This window comes from Neoarius graeffei, chromosome 26, assembly GCF_027579695.1.
Source record: "Neoarius graeffei isolate fNeoGra1 chromosome 26, fNeoGra1.pri, whole genome shotgun sequence".
In the NCBI taxonomy this organism is placed as follows: Eukaryota; Metazoa; Chordata; class Actinopteri; order Siluriformes; family Ariidae; genus Neoarius; species Neoarius graeffei.
The window spans coordinates 6542105-6561608 of NC_083594.1; the positions used below are offsets into that span (position 1 = coordinate 6542105).

The following is a 19504-nucleotide window of genomic DNA, read 5'->3' on the forward strand; positions in this document are numbered from 1 at the left end:
TGAATAAAAATAGATGAGATAAAGCGAGGAAACGCCCACGATGCAATAGCTCACACAGCCGTACCATGAAAAACTCGTTTATATTTAGCCAAGTTGATCTGCCAAACAAAACAATCAGAATCCAGTGAAGACTCAGGGAGGAGTTGCGATTTTTGTGAATTGTGGACAGATGCGTCATGGCAATAGCTCGTCTCCCTACAGCCTGCGAGCTAATAAATTTTAAAAAAAAAATTTACAAGCAGACTGTTAATAATAGTACAAAATACTAATGAAATAGACTGTCTTCTGATTATACACATCTAAAAAAAAGAGAGCCTGCTCTTTAAAACATGTTGGTACGATAATTAAGACTTGGAGGTGTAGGTACAGTTTGGGAGCGGTGTTTCAGTCCAGTTCCGAGTAATACACGGTTAGTCAAAAGTATGTTAACACTATTTTTCTCTTAAACGTGGGTCTGGGCTTTAAATGGTCCTGTTGCTCACTGGTTTTTGTGTGTTGAACACGATGGCGAACAGGTTGAGACTGTTTTGTGAATAAATGGTTTCTACTAACCCATTTATTCACCAATTTGACTAATCCTGTATAAGCAGTTGTTTAAATCCTCCAAGCCACTAAGAGGTGCTACAAGAATGTAAGTTGCATTCCCAGTATAATGCTCCAGCTCCACCACATCCCTGAACATGAATGAATGAGTGCGATAAGTGAGTAGCAGCAAGCCCACAGTTCCATGGCTCGGGTTTTCAGATGGCCCCCTTGTGGTCTGGAGGTCAGACGGTGCCTCTTTTAGAGTTTTTAAACTTCACGTTGTGATTGAGAACATGTCGGATCCCAATAATGCTAAACACGTAAGCTCTGAAAGTCAAAGAGAGTTCAAACACTACATCTGATGACACTTTAAAGGAGAACTGAAGTCATTTTTAAACTTGCTTTATTTCTTAATTAACGTGTTATTCAATTCGGTTTTAGTAACCTTATATCGTGACTCGTATTGGCAACTAATTGCAATCAAATATTATACTTATCGGCCTATTGGGTTTTTAGCCATGTTGAATTTATCTGCGCAATCTTGACAAGACTTGTGCGAGATTTCGAAATGTCAGTGCCGCCATTTTGAAAACTGTTTTTCCAAATGAAATATTGCACAAAAACGAGTTTAAATGACGATTACTGCCAACTTTTTTCAAACTTCCCTGATTGCTATCAAAACAAAAACTTCCAGCTTGATTACATCAGCATTCGAAAGAGGGCGCGGACGTCTTTTTTTGCAGTTGCGCTGAAAGAAATCAAATTTAAAAAAGTCTCAAACTTGATTTAATAAAAGGCAGCGGCAAAGAAGAAAGTATTCAGCCTTGATTTAAAAAAAAAAAAACAGACACTGAAAGATTCAGGTACTTTGTATTGATTGTGGGAAATACGCTCAGTATAATATGGATTTATCACAAAAACGCATGTATTTATTATTTTGAAAACCCACCAGCCGACTGCGCCAGTAACGATGCAAATACAGTGCTGAGCGTAAATAAGTGCACCCCCTTTGAAAAGTAACATTTTAAACAATCTCTCAATAAACACAAACAATTTCCAAAATGTTTACAAGACAAAAGTTTAATATAACATCTGTTTAACTTATAACGTGAAAGTAAGGTTAATAATATAACTTCTACAGCTATGCTACATGTAGAAGTTTGGCAGGTTGAACGGTTGCACTACTGGTTATTCTTCATGAACAATTACACACGTTTAAAGGAAAACTGAAGGTAATTTTTTTTTAATCAAAATTCTATTTCTCATTTTATTAAGTATAGGAATGCATTTTTGATAGCCATTTTGTCACTGCTATAGCAAGTTGAGTGTTTGAAACATGCTATGGAATATATCCGTCCGTATGTCAAAGCGATGGATGGAAGTAAAACGTACAGCGGAAATCAAAGTGACCAACATCTGACAACGTTCCCTGTGTCTGAAATCACTCACTCATTCACTACTCCCTATATAGGGAATTATTATATAGAGGACTATATAGTGAGCTCATTGGTAAAAACGCTTTCGGACACGAGTCCGTCGGGCTGGTACAGTGCTGAGCGTAAATGAGTACACCCCCTTTGAAAAGTAACATTTTAAACAAACAATCTCAATAAACACAATTTCCAAAATGTTGACAAGTTTAATATAACATCTGTTTAACTTATAACGTGAAAGTAAGGTTAATAATATAACTTGGATTACACATTTTTCAGTTTTACTCAAATTAGGGTGGTGCAAAAATGAGTACACCCCACAACAAAAACTACATCTAGTACTTTTTGTATGGCCTCCATGATTTTTAATGACAGCACCAAGTCTTCTAGGCATGGAATGAACAAGTTGGTGACATTTTGGAACATCAATCTTTTTCCATTCTTCAACAACGACCTCTTTTATTGGCTGGATGGAGAGCGATGCTCAACTTGTCTCTTCAGAATTCCCCATAGGTGTTCGATTGGGTTCAGATCAGGAGACGTACTTGGCCACTGAATCACTTTCACCCTGTTCTTCTTCAGAAATCCAGCAGTGGCCTTAGATGTGTGTTTAGGATCATTGTCATGTTGGAAAAGTGCACGACGACCAAGGGCACGGAGTGATGGTAGCATCTTCTCTTTCAGTATAGAGCAATACGTCTGTGAATTCATGATGCCATCAATGAAATGCAGCTCCCCGACACCAGCAGCACTCATGCAGCCCCACATAAGGACACTGCCACCACCATGTTTCACTGGAGGCACCAGGCAGTTTTCTTTGTATTCCTCACCTTTGCGACGCCATACAGTTTTGAAGCCATCAGTTCCAAAAACATTTATCTTGATCTCATCACTCCAGAGTATAGAGTCCCAGTAGTCTTCATCTTTGTCAGCATGGGCCCTGGCAAACTCTAGGCAGGCTTTTTTGTGCCTGGGCTTTAGGAGAGGCTTCTTTCGTGGACGGCATCCATGCATGCCATTCCTCTGCAGTGTACGCCGTATTGTGTCACGGGAAATAGTCACCCCAGTTTGGCTTTCTACTTTTTTAGATAACTGCAGTGAACTTGCATGCCAATTTTCTTCAACCCTTCTCATCAGAAGACGCTCCTGTCGGGGTGTTAACTTCCCTGGATGTCTCTGTGAGATGGTTGCAGTTCCATCTTTCTTAAATCTTTGTACCACTTTTGCTACAGTATTCTGACTGATAAGTAAAGCTTTGCTGATCTTCTTGTAGCCTTCACCTTTGTGGTGGAAAGAAATTATTTTCTTTGGGGAATTCTGAAAAGACAAGTTGAGCATCACTCTCCATCCAGCATCCAGTCACTAAAAGAGGTCGTTGTTGAAGAATGGAAAAAGATTGATGTTGCAAAATGTCACCAACTTGTTCATTCCATGCCTAGAAGACTTGGTGCTGTCATTAAAAATCATGGAGGCCATACAAAAAGTACTAGATGTAGTAGTTTTTGTTGTGGGGTGTACTCATTTTTGCACCACCCTAATTTGAGTAAAACTGAAAAATGTGTAATCCAAGTTATATTATTAACCTTACTTTCACGTTATAAGTTAAACAGATGTTATATTAAACTTGTCAACATTTTGGAAATTGTGTTTATTGAGATTGTTTGTTTAAAATGTTACTTTTCAAAGGGGGTGTACTCATTTACGCTCAGCACTGTACCAGCCCGACGGACTCGTGTCCGAAAGCGTTTTTTCATTTTACCAATGAGCTCACTATATAGTCCTCTATATAATAATTCCCTATATAGGGAGTAGTGAATGAGTGGGTGATTTCAGACACAGGGAACGTTGGCAGATGTTGGTCACTTTGATTTCCGCTGTACGTTTTACTTCCATCCATCGCTTTGACATACGGACGGATATATTCCATAGCATGTTTCAAACACTCAACTTGCTATAGCAGTGACAAAATGGCTATCAAAAATGCATTCCTATACTTAATAAAATGAGAAATAGAATTTTGATTAAAAAAAAATTACCTTCAGTTTTCCTTTAAACGTGTGTAATTGTTCATGAAGAATAACCAGTAGTGCAACCGTTCAACCTGCCAAACTTCTACATGTAGCATAGCTGTAGAGATTTGCCTGTTTAATGTTATGTATTCTTGAGTAAGCACAAAAAAAAACTAGATAGAACTCGACGCCAACGGCGTTGATGGGGATGCCTCCGCCTGGTAGACTACACGCCTTAAGTTGTGACTTGGGGATGGACATTTGACCTCACAGTGACCTTGACCTTAGACCTTTTGATCTCAAAATCTAAATCATTTCATCTTTGTCCCAAAGCACACACATGGTGAAAGTTTGGTGAAATTCCTTTCATTAGCTTTTGAGATATCACATTCGGGACGGACAACCCGAAAACACAATGCCTCCTGCACCTTAAGGTGGCGGAGGTATTAAAAAAAAAAATACTGTAGAAGAACTTAAAAGAAGCACTCGAAGCGAGGACTGAAGATGACTGCAGTAACAATAGGTCAGTAAACCGTTCAAATGAAGCCAGTCAGGGTCACAGGCACTGAATGTCTCAGGCAGGGAGGAGGAGATGGAGGTGTTCGGGGGGGAGATGAGGGGATGTCGTGAGTTTTTTTCGACTCTGCACAATGGAAAGGAATGTCAGTGTTTTGTCAGAGGAAGAGGGGTAGGAAGGCAGCTGGGGGAGGATGGGGGTAGCTCTGGGTGGTGGTTTCCTGTCGGCCAGGGAAGCCAGGTGGCAGTTCATGCCCCAACCAGTGCCGCCTTCCAACTTTCTCAGTCACCCCTTCACCCAAAAAAAAAAAACCCCACCCCTCCATCCTCCAGCTCCGTGCCAAGGGCGACGGTAGATAAGATGACCGAAGAATCAGTAAGCAACACCTGGACTGATTGAGGAAACCACTAGGCAACAATAAAGGCTGTGTATCGCAAAGACAAAGACGGTGAGAGAATGTAAGGTGGAGAATAAGAGATAATTACAAAGAAGAGGGAAGGGAAAAAAAGTGCAGATTGCACAATATTAACCCCAGGGAGGCTCAGTCAAACACAAAAGGGCAAGAGGTCTATGGGGAGGGGTTCTTTCCTTTTTTTCTTCCTCACCTAAGATCTTGCTGATGCTTGAGTTATGCATATCAGGAAAGGCTTGTAAGATGCGCCGGCGTTCGTCCTTCGCCCACACCATGAAGGCGTTCATAGGTCTCTTGATGTGACCAGAAGACGAGCTCCGGGTGTCGCTGTAAGCCCCGACTCCGGAGACGATCTGTCCTAAAGAACACCACATGACGAAAGTATAAGGTGCTTTTGTTTTCTTAAGAAAAAAAGAGCTAGGGCACACCTTTTAAATAGTTATGTCTTGCATGCTGTGATTTAATTCGAGAAAACATTCAAGTGACTTGTGCTCCAGGCATTACCTTCCCATGAATACAGCATAACCACAACTGGAAGAAGTCCTCGTGTTAAAATGGTGGAGGGTCGTTAACGAGTCAAAATTAGGAAAGGACTATAGTACCTTCAGAATCGCTACTGAGATGCTCGTCGTTCGTCCGTGTGGGCTGTCTGTCCTCGGCGCGGTCCGCGTGGAGGATGCGATCAGCTCGGGACACTTCTTTATAATCGTTCTGTGCAAAGGGAATAAAGCAATATAATAATAAATAATAATAATAATAATAATAATAATAATAATAATATTATACTGATGCCATTCAGGGACACCTGACAAAGAAAGGTGTGAAGAAATTCTCTCAATAGTCGTATGCATGTCTGTATGTGCTTCTCCGTATTTGACAAAACATGCACCCGTTGTTACACTCAACAATCCCTGTCATTATAATAAAATAAAAGAACAAGTTTAACAATGTCTGAATGACAACCGGCAATTAAAACAGGTTCAAGAGGAATGTTTACCCTGTATTTGTGACAAACAAAAGGTAAAATTATCATACCTTCCTACGGTTGAAGCTGAAAATACTGCACAAAGAAGAATGACTTGTTGACGGAGGTTTGTTGCCGCGCCAAGAGAAATTAACTTTGAACAAAAACGGGACGAAACCATTTGAGGAACAGGTGTGCGCAAAAAATACTGACCCTCCCCCACATTCAAGTGACCTGTTAGAAATCGATACGTGACCCTGAACGCATTCTCAGATGTCTTGAGTGTTTCACTATGAGCGGCGGTGACAAACGGCAAGCTCCAGGTGCCACTGACCAGCCTTGCCAGACAGTTGCAGTGTGTTTGTGTGTGAGAGAGAGAGAGAGAGAGAGAGAGAGAGAGAGCGCGAGAGAGAGACAATGCTCAGTGCTTTCTGCTTTAAGACGCTGACTCACCAGCCTTGTGCTGCCGTCCCTCTCTCGGCTCACTGGACCTTGGCCTCCTCGCAACAGCTGCTGGGCTTCGTGGATAGTTTGGCTCACAATATCGCCCTCTCCCAAGAAGCCTAGAGAAGGAGTCAAGAATAAGACAGATTTACACATGATCGTTTATCCTTTCCTATCCTTCTCTCTAACACCTAAGGAACTTGGTTCAGTTCCAAGTGCATGGTCTTTTAAAAAAAAAAAAAACAAAAGGCTGCATTTCAAAGGTCTAAGTTAGAGTACACCCAAAGGGATTAATGCATTTTTTGTTTGTTTAGATCACAGAGCCTTTGGAGGTGATGATAAATGCCAACAATGTCTCAATTATATAAGACGACAGCGTGTAAAGAAAAGGGCTACTCCTCTGTAGACTCGAGGACACTCCCATGGACACGTTGTTAATCAATTCATTGTTTAAAAAAAAAAAGTGTTTTTGTTTGGAAGCCCAAGAAAACCGTCATCATGCACGTAAATACACGACTATTTTACAAGTGAATACAAGGAGTCTTGATTTGCATTGTAAAACGTTCAGCACTTTAAAACGTTTAATACAGTAATTAGCATCCAGAGCAGTAAGCTAATCCAGCGACAACGGACACAATATTTCTAAAATCGGGTTGAAACTAAAAGGTTTGACGGCGTGTTAACAATCCTGACCCAAACACCGATCTTCATATTACATCAACAGCTGAAGTTGACCGTTTTGAAATTTTGCTTGGTCACGTTAAAGATGAAATGGGTTCAGTGACAAAACGCAGAAGCAGAAAGACAATACGAAAGATGAGCAATGAGGTTTTCAGCTCTAAAAAATACAATCAATAGTTCAATCAATTCCAACTACAGTGAGGAAGGAGCAGTAGGGCAAATGTATTGACTGTACTATTGACTACTGAACACTGAAAAGTTGTACAGCACTTAAAATCAGTGATTCTGCGTGTGTGAAAAACCGAGACACTGTGGTTTGCTAGTGTTGTGGGGGCAGGATGAGAAGAACATGTAAAATAGGCATTTGGTAGGAAACTAAACCAAAAAAGGTCAGTGATTTGCACTAGCTGTTACAAACCGGGATGGCTGGTCACCGTACCCTATAGATCCGGAACGCTAAGAGTTCATGAAAATGACACTTGGTGAGGAAAAGTTGCACCCTGAACAAAATTATTAAAAAATTATTGAAAAAAAAAAAATCACGAAAATTGACAGTTATAAATGATTGAAAAAAAAAAAAAAGCCCATTTTTCATGGATCATTCCGGATCACTGATCCAGATCAACACCAAAAGTCATAGCAACGTAATTCAGCCCAGAGGTGGTGTTCATGTGAAATTTGATAATGATTGGTTGAAAACTGAGGAAGAAATAACACCCTAAAACATTAGGACAATAATAAGACCTGGGCGAACGCAAATCAGTCGCGAGATCAAAAGGAGGTACAGTTTACCCGAGACCGTAAGTGCTAGCAGTGAGACCACCAAGAAACTACTCCGCATCAAGATCATAGAGGCCAGAATGCAGCGCTACAAGGAGAAACCACTGCACGGTCAGTTCTTTACCAGCCTGGACAGGCCGTACATCAACAAAGAGCGGACACGCGTGGCTCCGAAGTGCAGGACTCAAGGGTGAAACCGAGAGCCTTGTCACAGCCGCACAAGATCAGGCCTTGAACGCCCGTCACCACCAGAAATATATCATGGGCATGCAGGTCAACAGCAAGTGCCGTCTGTGTGGTGAAGCCGAGGAGACCATCAGCCACATAGTGTCTGGACGCCGGGTACTGGCCCCAAAAGAGTACCTTGAGCGACAACAGGGTTGGTACCTATGTGCACTGGGCACTGTGTTGGCAACTGAGTGTTCCTGTAGCAGACAGTTGGTATCGGCACAAACCAGATACGGTTGTCGATAACGGAGACTGCTTAGTCACGTGGGATAAGACGGTGCCCACAGACTGCACCATAGCTGCCAACAGGCCAGACATCGTGTTCCAGGATAAAAAGAACAAAACATGCGTGTTCATCGACGTGGCCATAACATACCTCGGGACGGTACGCATCTTTTGTCGAATCCTCAGCTGAATACCTAACTGATCAAAAAGTCTGAGAGGCCTGGTTGACCTCTGAACAAACCAACGTGCTGTGCCCCAGTGCGCTGAGAGGAGGGTGGATTTATAACAACTAGACAGAGACTGTGACTAAAGTCACAGTAATTTGCGCTAGCACGTACAAACTGGGACATCTGGGTCACTGTACCCTATAGATCCGGAACGGTAAGAGATAGAGAATGATGCTTAGTGAGGGGGGGAAAAAGCCCATTTTTTTCATGGATCGGTGATCCAGGTCAGCACCAAAAGTCATAGCAACTTAGTTCAGCCCAGAGGTGGTATTCTTAATCTGAAATTTGGTGCTGATTGGTTGAAAACTGAGGGAGAAATAGCATCCTAAAAAACATTACGAGAATAATAAAGTAGAAAGATCCTAAGTAACAATTTGTGCCAGCGCAAATTTAAAAAAAAGCCCTCGGGGCTAAACGTAGGCACTAATATTTCCATATTTTATATACACCAAGTTGCTGGATTATTAGGTACACCTACAATATGGACATTCCTTCCTACAGTAGAAGTATTGAAATTTTACTGACTGCAATCCAACTGTTGCAGTCCAACATTTTTCATATCCATTAATATCCTCGTTTCATTCAAACATTTCATGACCTTTGCCAAGGTGTGGTTTATTTGTCTGGCTGGAAGCAGGATTGCGCAAAACCTAATGGCCCGATTTCCATGAATCTTGGTGGAAAGGTGCAGCACATGCCAAGGAAGTACCAATTCAGGGATTCTTGAGACAAGGGATAAAATGGGTTTTTAATTTCTAAAAATAAAATGTTAATTTTTCCAAAATATATTTATATATTATAGTTGCCCCAGATGTTGGCCTTTTAATGCTGTCAAAATACAATCTCCCAGGTTTAACATTTTTGTCATGATTGCTGGACAAGCATGGAATTTTGTCAACACCATAAGACACACAGAAACCTAGAAAATATGTATTTTGAATAAAATTACTGCAGTTCTTTTGAATATTGGAGATAATTTTAATCTGTGCTGATCTATCCACATTTTCAAACTACTACGATTACTTAAAATAAATAAATTATGGAGCTATTGCTTATTATTAGTGGGGAAATATACATTTTCACATTTAGTTTTTACTCTAAAAAACAGACAGTGGTATTCAGCTATATAAAAATTACAAATTCATTTAGGAAATGCAGTGTTTTTATTGAGATAATCTGAGACGATATAATAAAATCTCCTTTTAAAAACAAAAATGAAAAGAAAACTCATCTTATGGAGTTGACGAGCTGTTGACGGAGTTGACACACATCTTACGGTGTTGACAGATTAGAAGAGAACAGGGTATAACTTCATTTACCATGACCATTGAACTTCAAAAACTCATTTTTTTTGCACTCACACCCACTTTAAAAACAGTAACTGGGCAGTAGACTTTTCTAATCTCTTGAACAGTCCATCTCATCAAATATGTGGATCATGGACAAAGAACATTCAGTAATTCAGCCTTTGAATGTAAACATCTCTGAAAATCTTGAACTCATCCAATGTCATTCTAGCCTGAAGTGGACAAATGTACAATGTTGTATTTAGTGAAGAACACACACACATATATGGAAAGTAAGTCAAGTACACACATGTATACATGTTTTGAGACTCTCTCTCTCTCTCTCTCTCTATACTATATATATGAGAGGGGGGGGGGAGAGAGAGACTCAAAACAGGTACATGTATACATGTGTGTACTTGACTTACTTTCCTTATAATAGGCAGATTGAAATCAGCATAATAATAATTATACCATATTCAACAAATATGATTGTTCAAATAATACAAAAGCTCTTCGTTATTTAAGCACCTTAAATGGAAAACATAACGTGTATTGTATTGTAACTTATTTCTCACATAATGAACACGCACGCACGTGCGCGCACACACACAGTACATACAGACTGAATTCAGTATTACAAAAGAAATAATTATCTTCTGTGTATTTCATATTGAATGAATGTATGTTATTAAAATATAAAATAATAAAACTACAATGTCAATGTATAAAATTTAATTAAATGGGTAAATAATACACTCAAGTCCCATTTGTCAACACCATAAGTTAAGTGGTCAACTCCATAAGACAAATTTTCTTACGGAGTTGACGAAATCTTCAACTTTTCATCATAACGTGTTTTCTTTGCGGGAGCCATCTTGTTTTTCACCAGCTGCTTATGGCCTCCAAAATAAAGTTAGATTAAACTTTTATTTCTGAATAAAATCACATAAACCTTGAATTTTATCGACCATGGTGTTGACACTCTATGGTTGTGACATAGGTGGTTTTGTAAAAGAAGATAATTTAAGACAAATATGTGAAATATTAACTTACCAGAGCAGAGCCCTCATGGCATGTCCACCACACAGGGAGCAGAAAAGGGGTCCTTAGAATGTGAGTTGGCCACTATAATGCCTGATTTTTTGCGTTTTTAGAAAAATCTTATGGTGTTGACAAAGTCCGGACACGATTTCAATCCCGTAAAAAGTACATAAATATATTTTTTAAATGGTTGGTTCCTACGCAGGTTGAATATTCATTTAAAATACATGATCACAGTAGCAATTTTGTTTGTTTTAATGTACTTTAAACAATTATTTAAGTATTGTGAAGTCATGAAACGTGCTTTCGGACATGGGTATTTTTAGGTTCAGGCAGCACACTAGGCTATTTAAAATACAATATGTGTAAAAAAAACATTAATTAACATTTTGTAGTATATATATGTTGTTGTTTTATTGTTTAATCAAGTTATTTGACATTTTCTAAACACATTTTAATCATTACAATGAGTTTTATCTCCCGGACAGGTTTTGTCCCTCATCTCAAGAATCCCTGAATTAAATTTTGTAGTGGATCCAAGACATGAATTTAATTTCACCTTCAAGAAATGTTCCAAGGTACGGCATTTGCCTTGGTGGAGATCTGTGCTCTCCACGTGCCCTCGTTCATTCGTTACATTATTTTTGCTAACTTGCAAAAAATTATATATAGAAACAACCCAAAGTACTCTACTACTCAAGATTTTTTCACTATCTAGAATCCTCACCAGACCCAAAGTGTTGTGTCTAAAAGCAATTCAGAAACGTGTTAAATGTCCTAAGCCATGCCCTGATGTTTGGAGAATCAGCTTTGGGAATAAAAGGTTGCCGGTTCGATTCCCTGAACCAGTAGGAATGGCTTCTTTGGCATTTCTTGAGCATCTGCTAAATGCCTGTAATGTAATGTTGCCTTTTAGCATGATTCAAGAACTGACTCAATTGTGGACAGTAACGAAGTACATTTACTCAAGTACTCTACTTAAGTACACTTTTTGAGCATCTGTACTTTCCAAAAAAAAAAAATTAATGCTCAGGTAAACTTAAGACTTTAACTTCACTACATTTCTATCAAGGTCCTCGTTACTTGTTACTATGAAGCGGCTTTGAAAGTGGATGGTTTTTTTTTCTTTTCTTTTCTAAAACGTGATTGTTTTTTTCGCAGGTGACACTGAGACAACCGATCAGTAAATCACTAGGGTCACGTCCATAGACTGGATAAAATCAAGATCAATGATTTCTCAGCAGCATTATTTAACATGATCAGTTGATGGCAGAATGGAAGAAGGCGGTTCTTCTGGGGAATGCACAGTACGCACCTACGGTTCTATAGCTAGAACCCATGTTTCAGTTTTCTGAAAGGATTAAAGATCCGTTGCGTTTTAAACGTTTGCTTTATTTGCCTAAAACAAACCACATCACGGCCTACAAAAACTCGCCGTCCAACCTGCGGAAGCATATTGAGGTATGTTTTATTTCAAGAGAAAGCTTGCAATGAAGCTGTCTGTACTTTTCGAGCTAGCAATAACGCTACGATAGCTATGCAGTCATAGTCAAATGACTTTCTATGGATTTGCCCGCCAAGTTGCCGTAGCCTTGTCCACGGCTAACGTTTACACGTAGCAAGTTAACTTGGACACTTGGTTACTGTAGCATGTAAACACGGAGTTACACTAACACGAATAAATGTTAACTTATCTGAAGTCCTTACAGAAATGTTCTAGCATAATCTTGCCAAATAAATAAATGTAGAAATCTCTCTTTTCTAGTAGCGTTAGCTACCTAGTATGATTTCAAGTTTGAAAAGTGTTTGCTAGCATGTCAGGTGGAGTTTCACTGACTAGCTAGCTTAACATTAAACCACCATGATGGCACAGCATGCGTTCATGTTGTACATCGAGTAAATCCGGTAGGTTGCTTCAGAGGAAATTAAAAAAAAAAAAAAAAAAATCAATGAACATGAAAGAGAGTGGAGATGAAGGATATGTAAGAGTTCTTCTTTCATCTGTTATTTGACATCAATACATAATAATAATAGGTTAATTTTTACTACTTGACTACAAAATCAAAACGGCAGTTTAACTGATGATAGAATATTCAGGACCTGTCGTATAGCACGGGGGGTGGGGGGACTTTTTTTTTTTTTCTTTCCAGCGTAGTCTTACACAATCTGTAGAATTTCCTTACCATCACTGTTTTTTCCACCACCCAGACTAGTTGACCTCACTACAGCGGTAATGAAATAACTATTTCCTAGATTCTACTTTCTGTTGGTGTTAGTGAGAGAATTTGAGTTCGAGACCCCTGTATTGATAGAAAGGCACCACCATTGAGAACGATCCAAAATATCCATCCAACAGTGGCGCTGTGGTCATAAAGTAAACACACTGCTGTAGCTGATACACTCATATCTACAGCCATAGTGTAGTGCTTGAGAAACAGTGTGTGCACACCAACGAGATTTTCACTCAAGGTGGGTCTAATAAAAGTGGTACCTCAGTGTACGTGTGCGTGAATGTGTGTTTATGCATTTACGTTCACACACCCAGGCTAAGCGCAGGTCGAGGGGGACTGTGCTGTAGCTCACGAGTCCTGTAGGTGGACTGGAGGTGGGAAGAGGGAAGATCCAGACTCTGGGGGCTCTTGGGTTTGGCTGTGAGGTTCAGTGGCTGACTCGTCTCCTATAACACACACACAAAGTTACAATTCAGTCAAATAAAAATGTGAAATAAAATCCAGTACAACTGGTCATCCTAAGAAGACTGTACCTGTCGATAGACTGTACCACTGGATCGTTTGATCGGGGTGGAGTGAGGGTTTGGGAGGAGTTGCATGGGATATTCCACTGCAAACGTAAAGGAGATGCAGAAACATCAGTCATGAAAACTAATTAACTGGGATGATTACAAAGTCTTTGATCAATGTTTAGCCAGTGAAGACATATTCCCTTGATTAAACAAACACACAAAATGAGTGAAAACGAAATAAAAGGAACAGAATGGTTCCTTGAGGTTTGGGGTTGTTGTATTTTCCTCCACCCAATACCATTAACTCACTGACCAACACTGCTGTCATGTTTCTAACCCCAAGCTTTGAACCTGGACAAAAACAACAAAACACAAACACGTCAAACCGCTCCTTCTTTTAGAATGTGTTCCATTCTTTTGTGTCACTTTTTCCTTCAGGGAACATGCAGTACTTTTGTGCTACGGCTTGTCGGTGGCTTTCCACCGCCATCAGTACACGCTCCGAATGAAAAGACGACCCTGAGCCTCTGCTGAGGCCTTCTACATTCTGCGCACAGGGAAGCAATTCAACTCGGCTGACCTCTAGCAGTCGAGCTTCTCGTGTTTACGCAAGAGGAACAAAAGCGGGAACACCAGCACCGAGGCATTCATTCGCACAATTACTGCTTTTATTTAAAAATTAGACCTTGAGATTAAGGGAAGAGGAAAGAAAAAAAGGAAATCGAAAGACTGAGATACATGGAAGTCAGAAACTCAGAGGTATCTGAGAATTTTATTCATCAGAAAATTGCCTATGACCCGGGTGCCATCGTTCATTGTGTATTGCGACACGTTAACAAAAGACAAAATCACACTCGGGAACCTTGACCCGCAAAAGGCCAGATCTAACAAAAACTTTTGAAGGTGTGGAGGCTGGTAATATTTGAAATCATTTGTACAGAACTCTTGTACAGAAAGTATTTGATCAGTGCGACAAGATCGGTCCGCTGAACCCGATTCCTCCATTCACAGCATAAAAGCTAACAGTTACACAACATGGAGGTGACATCCAGTGAGACAAGAGTGTCAGGATTCCAGAAAAAAAACCCTCACTGATTACTGAGTCATGAAGGAAGGAACAAAGAAAAATAAATTAAGAACAACAAGAAAACAGAGTCGTCTATATCCCCCACGCTATATACCAAGTTTCAAGATATTATTTGTCGCATTTTTCAAGTTCGGCTACAGGAAACCAACCCTACCTCTTTGCACTGACCTCAGCAGCCTATGGCATAAACCAACTGGACCTTTGGTCCAAGTGAGCTAAAAATTAAAATTTCTCAGGATCAAAAGGCAAATATCCATTACTTAAATCAATCAACACATATACCAACTGTCAAGACCATACCACTCATAGTTTTCAAGCTCTGCTCCGGAAAAAAAACTAAGTTTCCATGGAAACATGAAAAATTAAAATTTCTTAGTATGAAAAGGCACATCTACATCACCTCGTTAGCATGTATACCAAGTTTCAAATCTGTATCATGAATAATTTTGAATATATGCGCCGAAAAAAACATTGCTCTTCGAAACTAAGTCAAAATCTATTTATGGGCAATTCCATGTAAATGTCAACCTCACCATGCAAAAATAAAGCAACATGTAATACATCAAAACCACTCCCAGAGATATCACCTAGGCCTGTATTTTACAGATGTGAATAAGTTGAACCAATTTGTAACCAACCTAATATGTCACTGTCAGTCTTTCTTTCTTATAATGTAAAACCCAAGCTAAAATCAACTTTGATCATGTACAATTCTATATTATTCCCACAAGCCACAGAAATGTATGCTAAAATCCACAAAACAGCAAAACAATAGCCATCCTAAATATTATTTAAGAACTTTGATAGTTTTAGCTGATATTTAGAGAGTTTTTCAAAGGGTTATGGTGGTTAAATCGCTGATTTTCTAAACATATGCCATGTCTATTTCAGACGCGTCACATCCATAACGAAATTTCGTCACATCCATAACGCTGACTTTTCCTTCCGAAACTCTGCATGAAATACAAAATATTTTAAAATAAGATTTTTTTAATATTCACCTTGGACCCCTCTATCAAACGGATATCTCCATTTCGACATTAGGTTTACAATTTCAGAGAGTTTGATAAAAATGTACAGTCACCCAAGAAAAGTGACACTTTTTCTGTCACATCCATAACGCATCTTTTATTGGCATTTTCTGGCATGCCCTAGATGTACTATGGGAATTGTTCTTGTTCTATCACTTCTCCAGTATGGTACAGCCTTAAAATATGCAACACCTGTTTAAATACTGGGAGACAATAAAACATGCACTGGGTCATTTGTTGCCATTTTGAGTTCAAGTGTCACGTCCATAACGCTGGAATTGCTCTTATGTAAAAATTTGAAAAATATTTTTTTCAAAAATCCAAACTAGCAAAAGGCACCAGTTCACATGTTGCTTGATATGTATACAAAGTTTCATAAAGATATCTTCAGTAGTTTTAAAGACAGCCCAGAAATGAAAAAAAGTGACCAGACAGCCAGAATCCGTTTCTATATGCTTCGTTTGGGCAGTGGATTTAAAAAAAAAAAAAAAAAAGTAAACCACACACACGCGACAAAAAGGAAACATGCATGAAAGAACATAAGAAGGAATGAATGATGGAAAAATAACAAGGCATATGGAATGTAGATGAACTACAGTTACACAGAATTAAATTTTTCTTTTTTTTTTTTTCAAATTACTTGCAGTAAACACACTGCAACGTCTTCAGACATTTTTGCTTGAAGTCGCTGGATTTAACAAAACCAAGGTATCTTCTGCAGAGCTTTCCAGAATCTCTGCTCACGTCTCGAGACCACACGCTTCCTTCTATCATGTAATCTCCCTCCACTCGCTGTTGGTGGAAGTTGCTCTGATGTTTACTGTGACATAAATCTAAACTTCAGGAGACACCACTGTCTGGAAAGCAAGTTTCTGAAAATTACAACCAATTGTTGCATAATGGTGTGGTCTTTTACAATACCATAGCACTGCATCAGCATATGACCCAACCCATACCTGTCGTCCAACCCACCATGCAAATTAGCTAACAGTTTAAAATACAAACTTGACTATTAATGTTACCTAGCTAGCTAAAATCATGTTTTAGCTAGCTGAGGAAATGAACACTTGGTTAAAACAAAAGCACTTGGTAGAGTCCTTATCTCTACCAAGCTACGTATTATCAACTTCAAAATCAAAATCACTTGAACCTAGGATGACAAAGCTGTCCACCAAATTTCATCTAAATCTGTTCACTACTTTTTGAGTTGCGTTGGGAACAGACCAAAAAAAAAAAGAAGAAAGAAATCCTGGAGCCACATACATATCCGGATTGGCAGCAAAATCTAAAATCAATTGTTCCTTGGCCTATGGCTCACCTTTGCTCCAAATTTCTTCTACTTTTTGAGTTACATTGGGAACAGACAAACAAACAAAAACAAAGGCGAAAACATAATTAGGCTACCATTCTGCTAGCAAGCTTAACTTCTCAGAATATAAAGATTAGTATGCTAAAAAGTTTGGAGGGAACATTCGGACTGAGAGTGTGTGGAACACACACAATTATTTCAAGAAATCGAGTCGTACATGAGCTGATAGCCGACGAGACACCTAGCTGGCTATAATCCATGTATGACGAGATTGAGTGGAATAACTTTTATTCTATCCACATTCACTGGATTTTGAGAAACGGAGCATTTTTTTTTTTTTTTGCAAATTCAATAAATTAAAAAAAACTTTATACAAAACGTCCGACAAAATTTCCGCTTAAAATGTAAACAAACCAGCGAAATGACAGGAGCAATTTGTGAAAAATGCAAAAATAATAATACTTGGGGGAAAAAAAAAGATACGTTCTTGCCATCAAATACTTTCTTTCCATATTTTGTTCCTTTTTTTGTATTTTTTTGGGTACAGTTTTTATTTCATCCTCAGTTGGATCAGTCACACGCTCTGCCTTATTTTTTTTTCCTTCTTTTTTCAGGGTTTTTTTGGTGGTTGGCAAACCAACTTAAAGGTGCATTACTGCCACCGACTGGGCTGGAGTGTGGAACAGGCGCTATTTGGGGTGAAGAATATTATATTCTTTTAGCTATTTCTGTTTCTTTTAAATACTTGATGAAGTGATGTATCTGACTTTATGCACTCCGGCATTTTGTTTTTCTCTACTCACAGTATATGAGCTGATAGCCTAGTCGTAGCCAATCAGAGATCACGATTGCTCATACCCAGTGAATGTGGATACAATAAAAACAAACGCATAAAAAAGATTGACCAATCACCAGGATTTGACCAATTGGAGGTCAAGACAAACTATCCCAAACTCAAAGAGGTAAGAAGTCTGGTAAGTACCCACTGGACTTCCTTTTTATTGCATCCATTAATTAAATCAGCGTTTGAGAGAAACCTCACTTGTGGTGTTCTTGCTTTGTGGAGAAGTTGTAGTTTGCTCACGTTTTCTAACCCACCACTCCGGCTAACAACGCATGTGTGTTAAAGGAAAGATATACCTCACTTCGTGAAAACTGCAACCAAACCGTGACATGAGGGTAAAACTGGCAAGTTAATAAATAACATTAACAAAAGTTATGAAAATGGTCAACAATTTGGAAACAATCTCAAGAGCAATCTCTGCTAACTTGAACATATCAAGATAGATCTTTCGTCTGATAATGTAACTGCAATATATATTAACTGAGTGACTTCACTATACCAACGTGGACGGCAAATTTTGGCACATTATCCAATCACAATGAGCCAATTCATTTCTGTGTTAGCCCTGTGATAGATTGGCGACCTGCCCAGGGTGAACCCCGCCTCTCACCCAAAGTCAGCTTGGATTGGGTCCAGCTTCCCTGAGGATCCTGATGGAGAAGTGGTATAGACGATGGATGGATCGATAGATAGATTTTAAATAAATTGCTTAACCTATTTTCTATTTCACTGGAATGCACACCAGTAGTCAGGCAGTCAACAACCTTTAAAGGGCTCCTCCAGTGGATTGATTTTCAAACTTATTTTATGGAAAATTAGTCATAGATTTCAAAAATCAAACTTTTTTTGGAGACCAAATAGTTGTTGAGAAAAATGCTTTTTTTTTTTTAAGAATACCGGATGGGCTTCCTGTGGTAAAACTAGCAAAACTATGATGTAAACAGAATATAAAAACAGCGGAGTTGCTCCAAGTGACCACTAACCGACATCACTGCATACGTCACTCAGGACTCGAGGCTGACTTGTGCCCTAATTTTAAGGACTCGCGACTTGACTTGAGCACTGATGACTTGACTTGGACTCAGACTCGTAAACTGGAGACGAGGACTCGGATTTTTTCTTTATTTTTTGTAACATGCCGTAATAATTTGGCATAAGATATTTATATCTACATTAATTTTTATACTAATTTTGTCCAAGAGAATGCACATTCACCTGTTCATACGTCATGTTCAGGAACAAACTAACGTGAATGGCGCTAAAATGCCTGGAGAGAACGCCGCTAGGATTGTCCGCTTTGCTTATACAGACTTCTCGTTCAGTGGGAAAAAATGCACTGCTATGTGTTCCATATGTAGAAGAACGATCGAGGAGACGACGGGGACAACCTCGAACTTCAATCGTCGTTTGGTAAGACTCCACCCAGAGAAGGAAGTGACACACTATGTTCATTGCCCTGTTGATAGTGGGCGGGGCTTGCTGAGCGATGAACTAGCTTTTTATCTGTAGCCTATTAACTAAGGCCAAGTTTACATTAGACCGTATCTGTCTCGTTTTCTTCGCGGATGCACTGTCCGTTTACATTAAACCGCCGGGAAACGGGAATCCGCCAGGGTCCACGTATTCAATCCAGATCGTGTCTGGTCCGGTGCTGTGTAAACATTGAGAATACGCGGATACGCTGTGCTGAGCTCTAGCTGGCGTCGTCATTGGAC

At 39.3% G+C, this 19504-nt stretch overlaps 1 protein-coding gene across 7 annotated transcripts in view; it reads right to left on the bottom strand.

Moving 5' to 3' along the window:
• The window catches only part of LOC132874277 (transcription factor SOX-13-like), a 60855-nt gene that overhangs the window by 7731 nt on the left and 33620 nt on the right, over nucleotides 1–19504 (bottom strand). For all 7 annotated transcript variants that reach the window (XM_060910327.1, XM_060910326.1, XM_060910321.1 and 4 more), the window contains 5 exons: nucleotides 13540–13616; nucleotides 13317–13452; nucleotides 6314–6423; nucleotides 5499–5607; nucleotides 5090–5254 (listed from right to left, as the gene is read on the bottom strand). In XM_060910327.1, coding sequence (XP_060766310.1) covers nucleotides 5090–5254; nucleotides 5499–5607; nucleotides 6314–6423; nucleotides 13317–13452; nucleotides 13540–13616 — 597 coding nt within the window. The remainder of the gene's footprint in view (nucleotides 1–5089; nucleotides 5255–5498; nucleotides 5608–6313; nucleotides 6424–13316; nucleotides 13453–13539; nucleotides 13617–19504) is intronic.